The sequence below is a fragment of the Hyperolius riggenbachi genome, chromosome 8 (genome assembly GCF_040937935.1).
Source record: "Hyperolius riggenbachi isolate aHypRig1 chromosome 8, aHypRig1.pri, whole genome shotgun sequence".
Lineage (NCBI taxonomy): Eukaryota > Metazoa > Chordata > Amphibia > Anura > Hyperoliidae > Hyperolius > Hyperolius riggenbachi.
In genome coordinates this window covers 265,617,534-265,635,308 of record NC_090653.1, presented here as the reverse complement: position 1 = coordinate 265,635,308, position 17,775 = coordinate 265,617,534, and the positions used below count along the sequence as shown (strand labels likewise).

At 46.4% G+C, this 17,775-nt stretch overlaps 1 protein-coding gene across 1 annotated transcript in view; it reads left to right on the top strand.

The window, feature by feature from the left end:
• UBA1 (ubiquitin like modifier activating enzyme 1) overlaps positions 1 to 13,925 on the top strand; it is a 103,576-nt gene extending 89,651 nt beyond the window's left edge. The window contains exon 24 of the mRNA XM_068247998.1: positions 13,043 to 13,925. Within this exon, the coding sequence (XP_068104099.1) occupies positions 13,043 to 13,178 (136 nt within the window). The 3' untranslated portion in view covers positions 13,179 to 13,925. The remainder of the gene's footprint in view (positions 1 to 13,042) is intronic.
• The last annotated feature ends 3,850 nt before the right edge of the window (positions 13,926 to 17,775 follow it).

Here is a 17,775-nt window from a genome sequence, read left to right as displayed (position 1 = left end):
TGCAGGCTGGCTCTATTGTAAGAGAAGGGGTAATGTGCAGGCTGACAAGCTTCAAACAACAATAATCGCGCTCCAACTGAGTGTAAGATCCTGGAGAAATTACTCCTGCAGATGCCACCAATTAGCAAGCTCCAATACTCATAGGGAAGATGAAAACTGGAAAACAAGATAAACAGGAGCGCTCTATGGTGCATGAACGTTTTATTGCTGTTAAAAAAGGAATAAAATTGCACTTACAAGATGTAAATGCTTTAAAAGCATATCGCCCAACATCCGGGCTGTGAGGTGTCCCTTTATCCCTCTCTTTCCTCCAATTCCCAATTGCTGTGGCCAGTAGCAGGGATGTCGAGCTGGATCTCAGACCTGGGGATAGGATGGGATCGTCGGGACCTCTAGTTCAGTGCCTGTAGCATCATTACGTGTTTCGGCGTACCTACGCCTTCATCAGATGATGCTACAAGCTGGGGCACTGCTTAAATAGACCTGTTTTTTTAGGTCGTTTGCTAATAAGGGGCGGGGTTTCTGCTGATAAGGGGCGGAGTTGCCTAATGGGCAGGATTATTGTGCTCTAATTGTATCTTCCGTATACAAGACCTTTCTACCTGAAATGAATATGTCTCTGCTCACATCCTCTGTCTAAATCATCTACACATAGTGTCTGGACTTACTGTTTTTAGAGGAGGGTTTTCCTCCAGTAGCAGCCTGTGATTTAGCGCTGTCAGAAGGCGTGGGGACGCTGACTCTGTGCTCTAGTGAGCCGACTGCGGGGATTGTATTTCCGGGATGGACGTCACCATTCCAGTTACTAAGGGCGGAAGTGACGTTTCCGCAATGCCCTGGGGATGGGCGGAAGTGCTTCGTTCATTGTCATTTTCTCAATGGCTAGGGGCGGTAACTACTTCCCTGTGTTGCCCGAATTGTGGGCGGGGATACTGCTGACATATGTAAACACATGTCAGCATCTTCCGCATTCTGTTGCGTGGCAACTAATGCCTACGCTTTCTATTTATTACAGGGACGGATAGTAATAGAGGGAAGATGCGGAGGGGCTGCCACTTTCCGTAACGCCTCTCGCTGTTCCAAAATTGATAATAATAGTAATGGTTATAATCAAAACTTGATTACAGCGTATACATTCCTGATACTGGCCTTCTTAATCTAAACCCTACATAATGAATTATCTCTCCCTGAATGACAGCAATATAAAAGAAAGCAGGATGTCAGGGGGAGTGACTCTCCCTGTGTGTGCAACATACGTGACAGAAAACATACAAATATATACGTTGCATACCAAGTTAATCCGATACTTAAAAAACTCAGTGGATGTAAAACGACATTAAAAACGGTTTTAACTGGACTATTTTTTTCTCATAAAGTGGCAGATTCCAAGCTTTCATTCAGACCATTGGGAGTGAGTGCATTAAACCTAAAGATCCAATAGGATTCTCTTTCACAGAGCTTCTTGAATCTTATTCCTTTATGAAGACTCTTAGGGATCACTTCAAGTCCCATTATACTGAGAGTTTCTGCACTCCCCCCATGTGCAGGCTGGCTTTATTGTAAGAGAAGGGGTAATGTGCAGGCTGGCTCTATTGTAAGAGAAGGGGTAATGTGCAGGCTGGTTATATTGTAAGAGAAGGTGTAATGTGCAGGCTGGCTCTATTGTAAGAGAAGGGGTAATGTGCAGGCTGGCTTTATTGTAAGAGAGGTAATGTGCAGGCTGGCTCTATTGTAAGAGAAGGGGTAATGTGCAGGCTGGTTATATTGTAAGAGAAGGGGTAATGTGCAGGCTGCAGTGTTCTCCCCAGGCCTAATTAAGTGGGCGGGCCGCCCGGCTGATTTGAATGCCCGCCCACCTGCTTTCCTGCCCGTCTAACTAGAAAAAAGTGGTGCTGTAAAACTGCAGCCATGAGCACTTCATTGCTATCAGCGGCCGTCTCAGACAATACCGAAAGCCTCCGCTATATACACTGCAGGAGACTTCTCTGCCTGCCTGTGTGACCTCCTCCTGGTACAGTGATTGGCTGGGCGGGTTGTAAGGGGCGGGACCATGCTCTGCATACTTCGGGAGTGAGCCGAGTTCCTAGTCCCTCGTGGAGAGTGTCAGACTCAGCTTCTCCCTAGTGCTGTGTTTCTACTCTGCTAGTCCGCCCCACTTTGCTGGCTGCCTGTGTCTGCAATGCATTCACATGTGTTAACGTGCAGGCAGCTCAGCTAGTGGAGGCGGCTGTCCGGATATACACATTTAGTGATAGTGTAGTGCAGGCAGGCTACTGCTGTGTGGGGAGAGGGAGGCTCTCTGTGTGGAGAAAGCCTGAAGCTGCGGGCAGATTCTCTCACACCCAGCGAAACCAATGTGTTCCCTCTGTCCTGGGCTGGCTGCATGAATGTCAGCAGCCAGTCCAATCCCTTCCGAATCCACTCCGAGGCCGACTCAGTGCACAGATAACATCAGGCAGTGCACGGCATTGAGCTCTGCTGCCCCGCCCCCCTCTCCAGCTTCTCTTCAATACAAGCTGCTCTGATGCTGGGAGAACTGCACAGGAACTGGTATGAGAGCTCTGTGTCTACTAATGAGCAGGAGCAGTTTTTATCGGATATATTTCAGTCTGCAGAGCTTTCAAGCTATAGGGGACCTGGGAAAACAAACAAACAATGACTGCAGTCAGCTGCAATTTAGATAAGCTGACTTGCTGGAGATGGAGGATGGTGCTGAATGCTGTCTGTGTCAGAAGTGCTCATATACCTTACTTGATTTACAATTGTAAAAAGTTGGCCTAGAGCAGTAAAAAGCGCAAATCTGGTTGTGGTAGTTGGGCAAAGTCTGTTAAAAGTTGCCCACTGATGCAAAAAAGTAAATATGGAACACAGATCCTGTGTTGAAGGTGTGTGCAGGCGGCTTGAAAGGGCAGTGTGTGGGTGGGGAGTGATTCTTGCAGAGTTCACATGCATGTAATTTCATATGGATGTTATTTACTGCTGTGGTCCAGCAGTATTGCAGATAATTTAGTATAATACTGACCCCTGTACACTAACTGCAATACCCCTCGACACCAGCAGCAAATAACATCCATATGAAAAGCAAAAATCCCCCCCCCCCCTTTTGAAATGCAACAAACACCCTTGTATGATATGAAATTAACCGACATTAAATGCAATGATCACCCCTAGTATGAAATGCAACTATAACTGTGACAAATATTCAGTGTTCTAATCAGGCAGCTAATTTTGGTAAGCACCGGCTGTCATCGTTTTTCCTCCTCACCCTTTGCGGTAAGCAGAGTTGCATCGGCCCTGAATTCCGCACCCCCACCCGGCTACTTTTTCATGCCACCCGGCTGGAAAAAATTTCTGGGGAGAACACTGAGGCTGGCTCTATTGTAAGAGAAGGGGTAATGTGCAGGCTGGTTATATTGTAAGAGAAGGGGTAATGTGCAGGCTGGCTCTATTGTAAGAGAAGGGGTAATGTGCAGGCTGGTTATATTGTAAGAGAAGGGGTAATGTGCAGGCTGGTTATATTGTAGGAGAAGGGGTAATGTGCAGGCTGGTTATATTGTAAGAGAAGGGGTAATGTGCAGGCTGGTTATATTGTAAGAGAAGGGGTAATGTGCAGGCTGGTTATATTGTAAGAGAAGGGGTAATGTGCAGGCTGGTTATATTGTAAGAGAAGGGGTAATGTGCAGGCTGGCTCTATTGTAAGAGAAGGGGTAATGTGCAGGCTGGTTATATTGTAAGAGAAGGGGTAATGTGCAGGCTGGTTATATTGTAAGAGAAGGGGTAATGTGCAGGCTGGTTATATTGTAAGAGAAGGGGTAATGTGCAGGCTGGCTCTATTGTAAGAGAAGGGGTAATGTGCAGGCTGGTTATATTGTAAGAGAAGGGGTAATGTGCAGGCTGGTTATATTGTAAGAGAAGGGGTAATGTGCAGGCTGGTTATATTGTAAGAGAAGGGGTAATGTGCAGGCTGGCTCTATTGTAAGAGAAGGGGTAATGTGCAGGCTGGTTATATTGTAAGAGAAGGGGTAATGTGCAGGCTGGCTCTATTGTAAGAGAAGGGGTAATGTGCAGGCTGGTTATATTGTAAGAGAAGGGGTAATGTGCAGGCTGGTTCTATTGTAAGAGAAGGGGTAATGTGCAGGCTGGTTCTATTGTAAGAGAAGGGGTAATGTGCAGGCTGGCTCTATTGTAAGAGAAGGGGTAATGTGCAGGCTGGTTATATTGTAAGAGAAGGGGTAATGTGCAGGCTGGCTCTATTGTAAGAGAAGGGGTAATGTGCAGGCTGGCTCTATTGTAAGAGAAGGGGTAATGTGCAGGCTGGCTCTATTGTAAGAGAAGGGGTAATGTGCAGGCTGGCTCTATTGTAAGAGAAGGGGTAATGTGCAGGCTGGCTCTATTGTAAGAGAAGGGGTAATGTGCAGGCTGGTTATATTGTAAGAGAAGGGGTAATGTGCAGGCTGGCTCTATTGTAAGAGAAGGGGTAATGTGCAGGCTGGCTCTATTGTAAGAGAAGGGGTAATGTGCAGGCTGGCTCTATTGTAAGAGAAGGGGTAATGTGCAGGCTGGCTCTATTGTAAGAGAAGGGGTAATGTGCAGGCTGGCTCTATTGTAAGAGAAGGGGTAATGTGCAGGCTGGTTATATTGTAAGAGAAGGGGTAATGTGCAGGCTGGTTATATTGTAAGAGAAGGGGTAATGTGCAGGCTGGTTATATTGTAAGAGAAGGGGTAATGTGCAGGCTGGCTCTATTGTAAGAGAAGGGGTAATGTGCAGGCTGGTTATATTGTAAGAGAAGGGGTAATGTGCAGGCTGGCTCTATTGTAAGAGAAGGGGTAATGTGCAGGCTGGTTATATTGTAAGAGAAGGGGTAATGAGAAGGGGTACTTCTGAGTCCCTCTATACCACATGCTCAGCATTTGCGTCACTTGCGTATCACTCAAACTTGCATGACCACAGAAAAGTGAAACTCGTTTGATTGTTACAAAACGGAGCAGTGCTAGGTGCCTTCTAAAAGAGCTCCATCACCGGTACTACTAAACCTATACCCGTAACCCTGTATATCCCTTAATTTGATAATATTGGTTCATGACATTGTTTATGAGGCACCAATCTCTTGACCAGGTTAATTTATTTTACGTAATTTTAACACACAACCTCACCTGGATAATGATGCCTAAAGTTGTCATCCCCATCCAGACGACCAGTGGGTGTAGGAAGAACCTTTGAACTGCAGAGGCCCAGTCCGAGTGTCCCTGGAACATCACCGGAAACCTTTTCCACCAGGTCAGACTGGAACACTCACCTGCTTATTTTTGTGTTCTACCTCGTTAAGATCACCTGGATCATGGTGAAATCTTACCTCTAACTTGGTGTACTGTTTTATATAAGAGAGAACAGAGGCGCCAAAAGGCTAAAAGGGGTTTTAAAGGAGCTTAAAAGCCAAAACTTGGTAATTAGAGGAGGCAGTGGTGGACTTGCCCCCTTCAAGCAGACACAACACGACTGTACATTCAGTCTATTTATTAACTAAGAGGCGCTGAGTGTCGTTTGTTTTGCTAGATGCTGTAACTCCTTTTTCTATTGCCTGAGGAAGCGGGCACTGACCCGTGAAACGCGTTGCTTTGCTTTTTCTGGAGTTCGTTAATAAATAGACTGAATGTACAGTCGTGTTGTGTCTGCTTGAAGGGGGTAAGTCCACCACTGCCTCCTCTAATTGCCAAGTTTTGGCTTTTAAGCTCCTTTAAAACCCCTTTTATCCTTTTGGCGCCTCTGTTCTCTCTTATATAATATTGTATCTACCCTTGGTGGAGGGTTGCGACCCTTTCTACTATCTACAGAGAGCGACTTCTTATTCCTGAGTGGGGTCAGGATAATCTCCGCACCTGCCTTTACAGTGGTTGCCTATTAGTGACCCATGTTTGTGAGTATAACAACTATTACTCTTTGTCATTACCCCCTTTGTCAATACATACTACACTATTGGGGCTCTTGGTGTTCCTCTGTTTATCTCGTTAGTGTACTGTTTGTTTAACCGTTGTAACAAAGTGTGGTCGTCTTGGATCAAACCCTGTTCCCCTTTGTCCCATGTCGTGTTCTCTTTCAGGAGGGGAACTTCCCGTGAAACTTTGAACTTTAGAGTTCTCTTAACCATTTGAGAAATAACGTCATCAAACCTGGATGCCTGGATCCATATGGGATCTCCGCTCACCCAATATGTTCCCCTTGACAGATCCCCCTTATCGGAACAATTATGAACATGTACCTTGAATGTGTCCTTAGACATGATGCTAAAAAAACAAACCTTTCCTTCAGCCACCAGAACTATCGGTTTGGCTTCAGGGTGGATCTTTTGAATGGTAGCCTCGCATTCTGTGTTATTGAGCCCGCAGGCTTCTTCACTAAATTTGCCTTGCCCCGGCAAACACAGGTACCTCTGGGAGAATTGCCCGCATGAGGACAACTCTACTCGTTTCACCTCCCCGTCTAGCACCAAAAAAGGTTGACCTCTCAGGTCATGGTGTAAGACGTGTTGAGGTGGGAACTAAGGAAGTGGCGGTGCCTAAAGGAATGTTGCACCGTTTCCATTTGTTCACCCAAACATCGTGAAGCTTCTATGCAAAAGATCCTTCTCCAGAAAAATCGATATACCTCCCCTTGTCCTATATCAGTTGGACAGGATCTTTAAGAATCTCCCTGACAAAATCTGTCCCCAACTGTCCTGATTGGACCTCTCCCCCCCCCCCCCCCCCCTTATGTCCTGAGACACACTATGTACCTGAAGTCGGGAAGACTGTACTCTCTGCAATCTTTCAATTAGGAGTACCTCTTCACTTACCCAACTAGCATGAGGATAAGCGGCTGCATATGGACTGTGTAATATCGTCCCCTGTTGTGACCCGTGTAATGTGAATGTTGTTCCCTGTGTTGGCTTTCCCTCCCCCGGGACCGCTCTCCCCACCCTCTGTCACCTGGAAATGTGGCTCGATCTCGATTTTTACTTCTTGTTTCGAGAACCACCAACCCTCGGCTTTCCAGCCTTTACGTGTGTATAGTTGCTTCAGAGGCACTCTCTGTTGGTAGTTCGAGTGTGATGATGTCCCCCGCGTCTCTCCGGCAGGAGAATTGACGCCTCCTGCTCGTTCCTCTCCAATCTGGAACCATCTCACTCTGGATAACCAAGACAAGGTACCCCTGAATCACACTCTCCACCTTTTGCATGTACCCATTGTACTGCAATGTACCTTTTAACAAAACTTTGGATCGGTGCATCGATTCTGGGAGTGTGACATTCAATAGCAGATTTACACTGCCATTCAATTCATACTGCCCGCACCTCTGACCCTTCAGACCTGTCACCCACCTTGTGCCATGAAATTTGTTTTCACCTGGCACAAGTGCTCTTTTCCTCCATCCCTGCATGGTCCATCTGTGCCAAGCGGAGGGAGGTGTGAAAGGATTAGTACCTTTGTCACCAAACATTAACATGCTTGGGCCTTGCATTCTCATTAACCCCTTATTATACATGAGAATGTCCTCTTCGTTCTCCTAGGACGAAATGGCAACCTAGGATCACCATCAGCATGGTACTCTTCATTATAAAAGCACCACCTTGGGAAAGAAAAACATTAGCAATTTGCACTATGCTTTGCTCAGTCAGTTTTTTTTTTTGTCGTTTTCCGATCTCAGGAATCTCATGTTTTAGTCTCTTTCCAATTTCAGGAATCTCGCTGTTCTCCAACCTCAGATTGGCATCTGGAACCTTTCGCTTATCCGACTGACATCTCCATCTTTGCTGCCAGCACTGCAGCTGTCTCGAGTCCATATTGCCAAACTCCTGAAATCGAAATACAAACAAATCAATTCTTAATGATTTGGGATTCGTCCTGCGGCTTGTACTCTGTACACTTTAAATTGATCAATATATACCGTAATTGATCTCGTTGCTTTATGGTTCTCATGAACTCGGTTTACTCTTTTTGGTAGATTGGAGTTAAACCTCTCCCCTAAGCACTAGTACAATCTGAAGTACTTACCTGTGTAAAATATGCTCCCGCGGACTTCACCTTTGGAAGCTCTCACCTCATTGCAAGCTCCCTCCACATCCCCCCCCTATCTGTACATGCGCGGCCGTCGCATGCACAGATTACGGATGCCACACCTGTTGTTGCTTTGCAGGTGAGCCTGCAATGCTCTTACTCATTATCGCATTTATTTATCTAGAACCTCATTGCGATACCAGCTCTGCTAGAAGTTCTGTGTGTTGTACCCTCTGACCAATGTTTGCCGTGCTACTACCCCCATACTACAAAAAAAATGGCTGCCTCCCTGTAGGAAGGAGCACTTTGCACTGAAACTACACAGGGTGCAGGGCTAAGCATTCCAGCGTCAAATGCCTGTATGCAGATCCCTGAATGCCCACTTGGTAGGTAGTCGTATGGCAAACCTGTCCTGATACACTGTCATTCTGTAAATGGCAATTCTTTCATTTGGATAATTGCCCCCTGAACTGCTGTCAGTTCTTGTTCTTTGTGCTACACTTGATAGGAGCTGGAAAAAAACATATTTGACCAATCAGTGGACGGAAAAAACGCACAAAAAACAGCCCCAGCCCAGCATAGACCTCTTAGTCAAACTCTGGACCTGTCCACGACAAAAACCAGAAAAAACATCACCGCTCTGCAGCCGCGGCGACGGATACCTGGATTGGTCAACTCCCTTTTTTTCCAACTCCGGCACCCCCTGATGCACTGTCCCCCCCTTTACTCGGTACCTCATGCTGCACCACCCGTTAAGGTGCCTCACTTAAAGGAATAATCCCATAAGCCACTCACTACAGATACTTTCCTGATCTGCGCTGCTACGTTTCTCCCTGCACCTAGATGGGAAACACTTCCTATCCGTGACCATGCTAGTCGTACAGTAATAGCTTGGTGCACGTATTCTGGCATTCCTTTCCATGGACCCAGGGGAAATACTTCGGGATTCGAGATACTCAGTAGAATGTCTCTGTATTTCTACCCCCCTTCCTTTCAGCTGCCCTGCCCGGAGCCGCGAGCACAACCTGACGTGACGTGGATCCCCCCAGCCCCTCCTCCCCCCCCCCCCCCCCTGCCATGAAGTGTGGGGGCCATGACTCTTGGGGGCGGGCCCTCCCCACTGCCGCCATTTTGAGTCCTGGACTGCCAGCTAAGATGGCTGCTCCCATAGCAACCTCTCAATCCTATAAACATTAGGAGAAAAAACAAACTCAAACAGAACAAACATTTTATGCATAATTACACACAGCATCGATGCACAGTGCAGAGAATCAGCATTCCGCTACATACATTCCTGGATGTCTTCAAAAACCTAAAGAAAAAAACCCTGTCTCCGCTGCAATTCTAAATGCTATATACCTTAGTATCACCCAGTGACTTGGAAATCTCTCTCTCTACCTCCCAGACATAACTCAGAACTGCCAGAGCGCACTGTACAACTCCAAACCACTTTAACTGTTACCATCCCAGCTATAAACTTCTTCTGAGACGAACATTTATCAGCCGGAGCTGACCAAACATTAAACATATGCAGACATTTAGAAACATTTTAGCAGCACTGACTGGAACGAGAGAAACTTGCTTTCCTCTCTACACTTTCCACTACGCTCGTGGAGTCTCTTAGAAAAACTCAGAGGAAAAAAAACATACCGACCGAGAAAACCGGCAGAGTACAGTAGCCCATCACCCACCATCTCAGCTGTGGCTATAAGCTTTTTCATAACTTCAAAGCGACCCAGAGACGTGGGCTGTGCATCCCTGTCTACCTAGCTCACCGAAAAAAAACTTACCACGGTCTCTCACTCGCTTTCCTCTCTTCTCTCCCCATCTACTACTCGAAAGCCGCCCCCCCCCCCCGCCTCTTCTGCGGGGCGCGCTACACTAGACCACAGCCTCGCTGGCATCACTCCAAGCTGTCCTCACCCCTACGCAGACAGCTTCTCTGAGAAAGCGAGAACAGAAAAAAACAAAACAAACCCAGCAAATACCATCAGCAGAAAAAAACATGCCTGTGACAAATGTGGATGTAACCACATTCTAAACCGTAACATACATTATAGAAACATTAAAGCCCGTACTATGTACGCTTTACACCGAAGGTAAAGAAATACGCAGACTCCAAACTGCAATTAACACAGAATGTACACATTAACAACTCTTTGCACAACACCAAATACAACACAGATAACGCAATATAACAACGTAAATCATACATGCCTGATCAGCGGACTCGTGGCAGTTCATCATCAGCTACCGCAACTTTCTCCCGCGAAACTTCTGATTTGGACTCCGCAACTTCTGAGCGTAATCTGAGCGTAATCTCTCTGGCCCAGTGGATCGGCTTCTCCAGCGGCAGTTGCGAGCTGCAGCCTCGGAGAGTTCCTATCTCCCGATCCCGTTTAGGCTTGTAACTGCTGTGTACATGCAGCTAAAGTGTAACGTCCAAGAGTTTCGCCGCTGTTGTCCTCGAATTGCAGCCCGTGTGCCGGCTCACGCACACTCCCCACACCAGCTTGTCAGCTTGATGGGCTTTACAGTCCGCGTCTATTCCGCTTGTTTTGCTGTGGAATATCTTGAAAACTTCGGCCCCTGGCCCCTGTCTGCCTGTTTTGCTAGACAGCGAAGGGTTTCAGCACCACTGTTCTAATCACCTTTTTCCGGCACCAGCAACTCATCAGCAAGAGTTGCACACACGACTCATCACAGCAAGCAGGAGATAGACTTTCTCAGGCTTCTTCAATATTCACGTTATTTATTCAGGAAACAGAAATACAGATAGATACAGTTCATCATATCCTAGCCACGCCAATCTTCATGTTGCGTTACAAGCTTCTTGATTAAACTTCCTGCTGAAGTCAATCAGGTACCTTCTTTCTAAACTACGTTACACTAGACTACCTTTGTACAGCATACATTATATCAGATTACATATAGAATGAAAATACTTAGAAGTTCCAGTCAGCATTGAGAGCTAGTGTGAAAGTAAGAAGCAGAGCAGGAATCAGAGACGTCTTCCAGCTCGTCTGCTTCTTTAATACCAACTAGGAAAGAGTTAAATATGACATCATCGTCGCCATCCCCTAGATCAGACTATTGGTGGAGCCCCCTCGTGGGGTCATAATACCCACCTACTCAATTAATATTTAATGAGGCTTTTGACATACATACAAGAATTTGGTATTTAGAAAACAAGGCCTATGTTTACTGTTCTTGCGGTGTACGTGTTGAGGTCAGAGTAGGCCGGTGGCCTTCTTCTAGAAACATGTTCTCAGTATCTGCGTGTATCCTCTGCTACACGCAGACCCTGAGAGGCCTCTGCCTGCATCACAAGAACTCTATCTATTTTAAAGGCATACACTGCGGACAAGCCTTTTACATAAACTCAGGCCAAGTAACTGAGACCTACTTAAATTATAACACATCTGTGTCTAATCACAAGTTTTAATTTGATCTCTCTCCTGTCAGCTGACTGCCACTGCAGATAAACTCATTTGAAAGCACAGGATGTTAAAGGGGAACTTCAGCCTAAACAAACATACTGTCATCAAGTTACATTAGTTATGTTAAGTAGAATAGATAGGTAATATAATCTCTTACCCACCCTGTTTTAAAAGAACAGGCAAATGTTTGTGATTCATGGAAGCAGCCATCTTTTTGGTTGAAAGGAGGTGACGAGGAGAATGAGACACAGTTCCAACTGTCCTGTGTCCTGATTACCCCTCCCAGCTGCACACGCTAGGCTTCAAATCTCAAATTCAAATTGTAAAAATAAATTTAAAAAAAAATTGCACCAAAACAGCAGAACGAGAGCAACATCAGAAATCCCATCATGCTTTGCACAGCATCAGGGGAAAAATGCCCGGGCAGTTTTCTTCTGTGCAGCTAAAAATGAGGTTTGTATAAGAGAAACAAAGTTCTGATGCTGTGAAACTGTTAAAGAAACACCAAGCCTTTTCAGTGCTGCTGAGTCGATTTTTAGTCCGGATGTTCACTTTAACAATATGTCCACTTCCATGAATGCAGGAAATAGAAACAGTGCAGATTTATTGTAGGATTTGTATCGGCTGTAACAGCAAAATGTTTTTCTTTAAAGGTTATTACGCTGTTGTGTATCTTTTAGAGCAGAGAGGAAGTTCTGAGTTCAGGTCCGTTTTAACGGTCCCTCTGATTGGGCTGTCTGTGCTTAGAGGTTCTCGCTTTGTAGGCGAGGTCTCAGTTCCCTGTGGGGGTCCCCTCTCCAGATCAATTCATCAGAATTGGATATGGGTAGCATATACAACTGCGCCCAGCCTTGTAGCCGCACATGCTGCTGAACGCAGCAGCGATCGAGGACTTGCGTGGCCAGCACATGCGCTGTAAGGTGCGACTTGGCTGATTTTAGTGGGGTGGACAGCAGAGGCGATTGAGTAAGCCTGCGAGGGACATACAAGCCTCAGGGGACTTGAGGAAGCCCCAAGTAAGGAAGAGCAGTATTTAAATTTACCTCTGTTATCCTTTAACAATTCTGCATGATAAATAGCCTAGGACTAGCCTCAGTGGGAGGGTGGGGCTGCGTAACCGTATACAGCAAACTATAGCTATAGGAAGTGTCCTTGATGCTGAGAACAGGATATTTTAACGTACAAGTGGGTATCCTGAATAATTTGCTGAATCCTATATAATAATCCCTAACTGTCCCTGCGTCATTTGTCCCTGTGTGAAAACTGAACTGCACATGAGCGCGCAGTTCAGCCAGCTTGCTCTGCGCAGTCCCTGTGGTTGCTAGAGAAACGGGGACACAGCGCTGAGCTGGGAGGATTATGCAGGGAAGGAATAAGATGACGGGGGTGGGAAGGTACGCGCTGTGATGGAGGTGACCGACCTAGAGCCTGGGCTTAGGTCACTAGTTCTACTATAAGTCACTACAGGGCCTCTTTAACAATGAACTTTTATGCAATGCAGAGCACTTCACATAGAAGCAGGTTTCAGAGAGAGCATCCTTACCCAATAATGTTCTCTCTTGTGTTTGCAGGATGACTGAGATTGTGACAAAAGTTTCCAAGAAGAGGATTGGGAGGCATGTGAAAGCCTTGGTGTTCGAACTGTGCTGTAACGACAATGAGGATGAAGATGTGGAAGTCCCCTATGTCCGTTACACCATTCGCTGAGCACGGAGCGCTGGGTGTTGTGATGCACTTGTTGGGGAAAGGGGGAATCTGGAGCAGAATGGAAAAAAGGGCACAGGAATTGGGGGAGGGGGAGGGTTCAGGACATGGGATGACTGTTCTATGCTAGCTATTCACCCTTCGATATATCGAAGGGGAACCTTGACTGGGGGGTGCACGATCCTCATTGTAACTTATCCTGTCACCTGTCTGGTATTGTGTGGGTTTTGTGAGCATTTTCTGTGATCTTACCATTAACACCCAGGTGGATTTTTACCTGCACCCTCCCCTCTCACTCCTGCACTCCAAGTCCCTCTTGCAGTGCTCCTTTTCCAGCCTGGTCCGTTCCTTCTAATCTCTTCCAGATTGGCTGACGCTGCTGCCCAAGGTGTGCCTGCCGCCGCCACATTTTCCTTCCTTAGTTTTTCTTTTAGTGCACACCTGTTCTTAACCCTCCTGCCGACTGGGTGCATACCTGCTGCCGCTGGGTGCTTCCTGTTGGCAGAAGGGTAATCGGTTGAGATCAGCAGAGGTGGGCTATGCAGAGATGAGTCCGTCTTGCTGCATGGGGGGGGTGCTCTTGCCTTTGCCCACACCACCACCCAGACCGTGCCAGCGACCCCGAGGGCCAGAGACCAGTAAGATAGCTTTAGTGTAACGAGATTTACAGTACTGTTAAACTTGTTTAGAGATGTTTTCTTTATACCGTGTTTGAAATCTGAAAAGGAATAAATTGAAAGAGAAAACCCATTCACTGCTTGTGGAGTCTGTCCTGAGAGTCTGTTCTACTGTGTTTAAATCTAAGATGCCTGGTAATGCAAAGGGGTGTCCTGAGCAGGGCTGAGGAGTCAGAGCAATCTTTGAGTTCCTTGGAGTCTGTTTCATAAACTGAGTCAGCGTTGAAGTTGGATGATTTTTGTACACTCCATAGCCCTGCAAGGAGATGTGGAAGTCAGTCTAAACAATTTTGGGTACCTGGAGTCCGTAAGAAATTTCTAAGGAGTTGGATGATTTTTGTGCGGACTTCACAGCCTGGTCCTTACTTTATATAGGCATATTCTCTCCCTTGGTGGAAATCAAATTAAGGCTTAATATTTTTACAGTCTTGCAACACTCTGTTTTCATCACATTCTTGGAGAAATCTCCTTGTCAATCAAACCACTTTCAGTTCTGTACAAGGCCATACAGCCAGCAATATCACATCCGTAGAAAAGATTGCCCTTCATTTACCAATAAACATTCAAATGACATGCACTGTATACTCCGGTGCATAAGATAACGTTTCCAGTTAAAATATAGAGTTTGGGATATACTCGCCGTATAAGACTACCCCTCTTCCAACTCACATCAAATAAAAATTAAAAAAAAAACCTTATACTGGTGCTATGTATGAACAGATACTGGTGCTGTACTGTATGTGGTACCCAGTATGTAACAGTATATAGGCAATTGACTGGTTGGATTGGTCAACTCTGCCTCTCCATAAGTGGATTGGTCAGCTCTCCTTGTCTACATGTTTATCAGAGCGGTAGGGAAGAATAAATTGTGCTGTGCCCATAAAATGCCTTTTTCACCAGTCTGAACACTTGTGTCCTATTTACCTCCTTCTCTGCCTCTTACATCTCGCACATGCACCTGCGCCGCTTCACTACAGTCCTCAGCAGCGAGATCTGAGAGTCAGTAACAGGATAGGGCATATCGCCCGGCATCAATGACACCTGGCGTATAAGACGATCCCCGACTTTTCAGATGATTTTCAAGGGTTAAAAAGTAGTCTTATACGCCAGAATATACAGTAACTCCTTCAGCTTTGTGTACCAGGATGTGAGTCAAGTCCTGCACTAAGCTGCTGCATGCTCGTTCCCCTGTTAATGCTCATGCGTGCGCGTGCACTAGTTTCAAAGTAGATTGCAAATCCAATGAAAGGGGTTTTTGTTGTGTGGGGGGGTTTTTTTCACCTCTGGTTAATTTTTAACCTCTACCTCACTAAATAACCCCCTATGTCACCTACAGTGGAGGAAATAATTATTTGACCCCTCACTGATTTTGTAAGTTTGTCCAATGACAAAGAAATGAAAAGTCTCAGAACAGTATCATTTCAATGGTAGGTTTATTTTAACAGTGGCAGATAGCACATCAAAAGGAAAATCGAAAAAAATAACCTTAAATAAAAGAAAGCAACTGATTTGCATTTCATTGAGTGAAATAAGTTTTTGAACCCTCCAACAATAAAAGACTTAATACTTAGTGGAAAAACCCTTGTTTGCAAGCACAGAGGTCAAACGTTTCTTGTAATTGATGACCAAGTTCGCACACATTTTAGGAGGAATGTTGGTCCACTCCTCTTTGCAGATCATCTCTAAATCCCTAAGGTTTCGAGGCTGTCTCTGTGCAACTCTGAGCTTGAGCTCCCTCCATAGGTTTTCTATTGGATTAAGGTCCGGAGACTGACTAGGCCACTCCATGACCTTAATGTGCTTCTTCTTGAGCCACTCCTTTGTTGCCTTTGCTGAATGTTTTGGGTCATTGTCGTGCTGGAACACCCATCCACGACCCAATTTCAGTTTCCTGGCAGAGGGAAGGAGGTTGTCGTTCAGGATTTCACGATACATGGCTCCGTCCATTTTCCCGTTAATGCGATTAAGTTGTCCTGTGCCCTTAGCAGAAAAACACCCCCAAAGCAAAATGTTTCCACCCCCATGCTTGACGGTGGGGACGGTGTTTTGGGGGTCATAGGCAGCATTTTTCTTCCTCCAAACCCAGCGAGTTGAGTTAATGCCAAAGAGCTCTATTTTGGTCTCATCAGACCACAGCACCTTCTCCCAGTCACTCACAGAATCATTCAGGTGTTCATTGGCAAACTTCAGACGGGCCTGCACATGTGCCTTCTTGAGCAGGGGGACCTTGCGAGCCCTGCAGAATTTTAATCCATTGCGGTGTAATATTTCCAATGGTTTTCTTGGTGACTGTGGTCCCTGCTAATTTGAGGTCATTCACTAACTCCTCCCGTGTAGTTCTAGGATGCTTTTTCACCGTTCTCAGAACCATTGACACCCCACGAGGTGAGATCTTGCGTGGAGCCCCAGAGCGAGGTCGATTGATGGTCATTTTGTGCTCCTTCCATTTTCAAACAATCGCACCAACAGTTGTCACCTTCTCTCCCAGCTTCTTGTTAATGGTTTTGTAGCCCATTCCAGCCTTGTGCAGGTCTACAATTTTGTCTCTGACATCCTTGGACAGCTCTTTGGTCTTTCCCATGTTGGAGAGTTTGGAGTCTGCTTGATTGATTGATTCTGTGGACAGGTGTCTTTTATACAGGTGACTAGTTAAGACAGGTGTCCTTAATGAGGGTGACTAAAGGTGGCCATACACTGGCCCGATTCCCGGCCGTTTCGACAGCAGATTCGATCCTGGGATCGAATCTGCTGCCAATCGTTCGCGGTAAACGCCGCCGACGATCCGATTTCCTCCCGAAATCGGATCGGTCCGTCGATCGCACCGTGCGGGAAATTACCCTCGATCGCCCGCGGGTAAAGTGCGCGTCGCTAGCGGCGGCCGATCCTATGAAAAATACATTACCTGATGTGGGCTCCCGGGCGTCTTCTCTGCATCTTCTCAGCGCTGCACCCGCTACATCCCGGCGCTTCCTGGGTCACTGCAGTGACCCAGGAAGTTCAAATAGAGGGCGCTCTATTTGAACTTCCTGGTCACGGAGTGACACAGGAAGCGCTGGGATGGAGCGGGTGCAGCGCTGAGAAGATGCCGAGAAGACGCCCGGGAGCCCGCATCAGGTAATGTATACGGGGGGGGGGGGGGACAGGCGGCAGGAGCAGCTGAACAGATTGTGATCGGTTTCAGGCTGAAATCGATTCACAATCTGTTTGCAGTAAAGGCAGCCATACGATCCCTATCTGATCAGATTCGATCAGATAGGGATCTGTCAGCTGGTCGATCTGATGGCACATCGACCAGTGTATGGCTGCCTTAATTGAGTAGAAGTGTCTAACCACTCTGTGGGAGCCAGAACTCTTAATGGTTGGTAGGGGTTCAAAAACTTATTTAACTCAATGAAATGCAAATCAGTTGCTATCTTTTATTTGTTGTTTTTTCGACTTTCCTTTTGATGTGCTATCTGCCACTGTTAAAATAAACCTACCATTGAAATGATACTGTTCTGAGAATTCATTTCTTTGTCATTGGACAAACTTAAAAATCAGTGAGGGGTCAAATAATAATTTCCTCCACTGTATACTTTGTCTTAAAGGGAACCTTAACTGTGGATAGGAAAAAAATTTCACTTACCGGGGGCTTTCCCAAGCCCCCTGCAGCCATCCTGTGCCCTCGCAGCTCCTCAAGTGTCATCCGGTCCCCCGCTGCGACTTTTGTTTTCGGCGACTGCCAGTCTGCTCCCGGCAATGCATCCTATTCTTCGCCTTTCCCGCTGTGAAGCGCGTCTTTTGCAGGCGAAGTACGCTTGCATGACGCGCTTCACAGCGGGGAAGGCGAACAATAGGATGCATTGCCGGGAGCCGACTGGCAGTCGCCAAAAAGAAAACGTAAGTCGCAGCGGGGGACCCAATCACCCGCCTACACGCTCAGA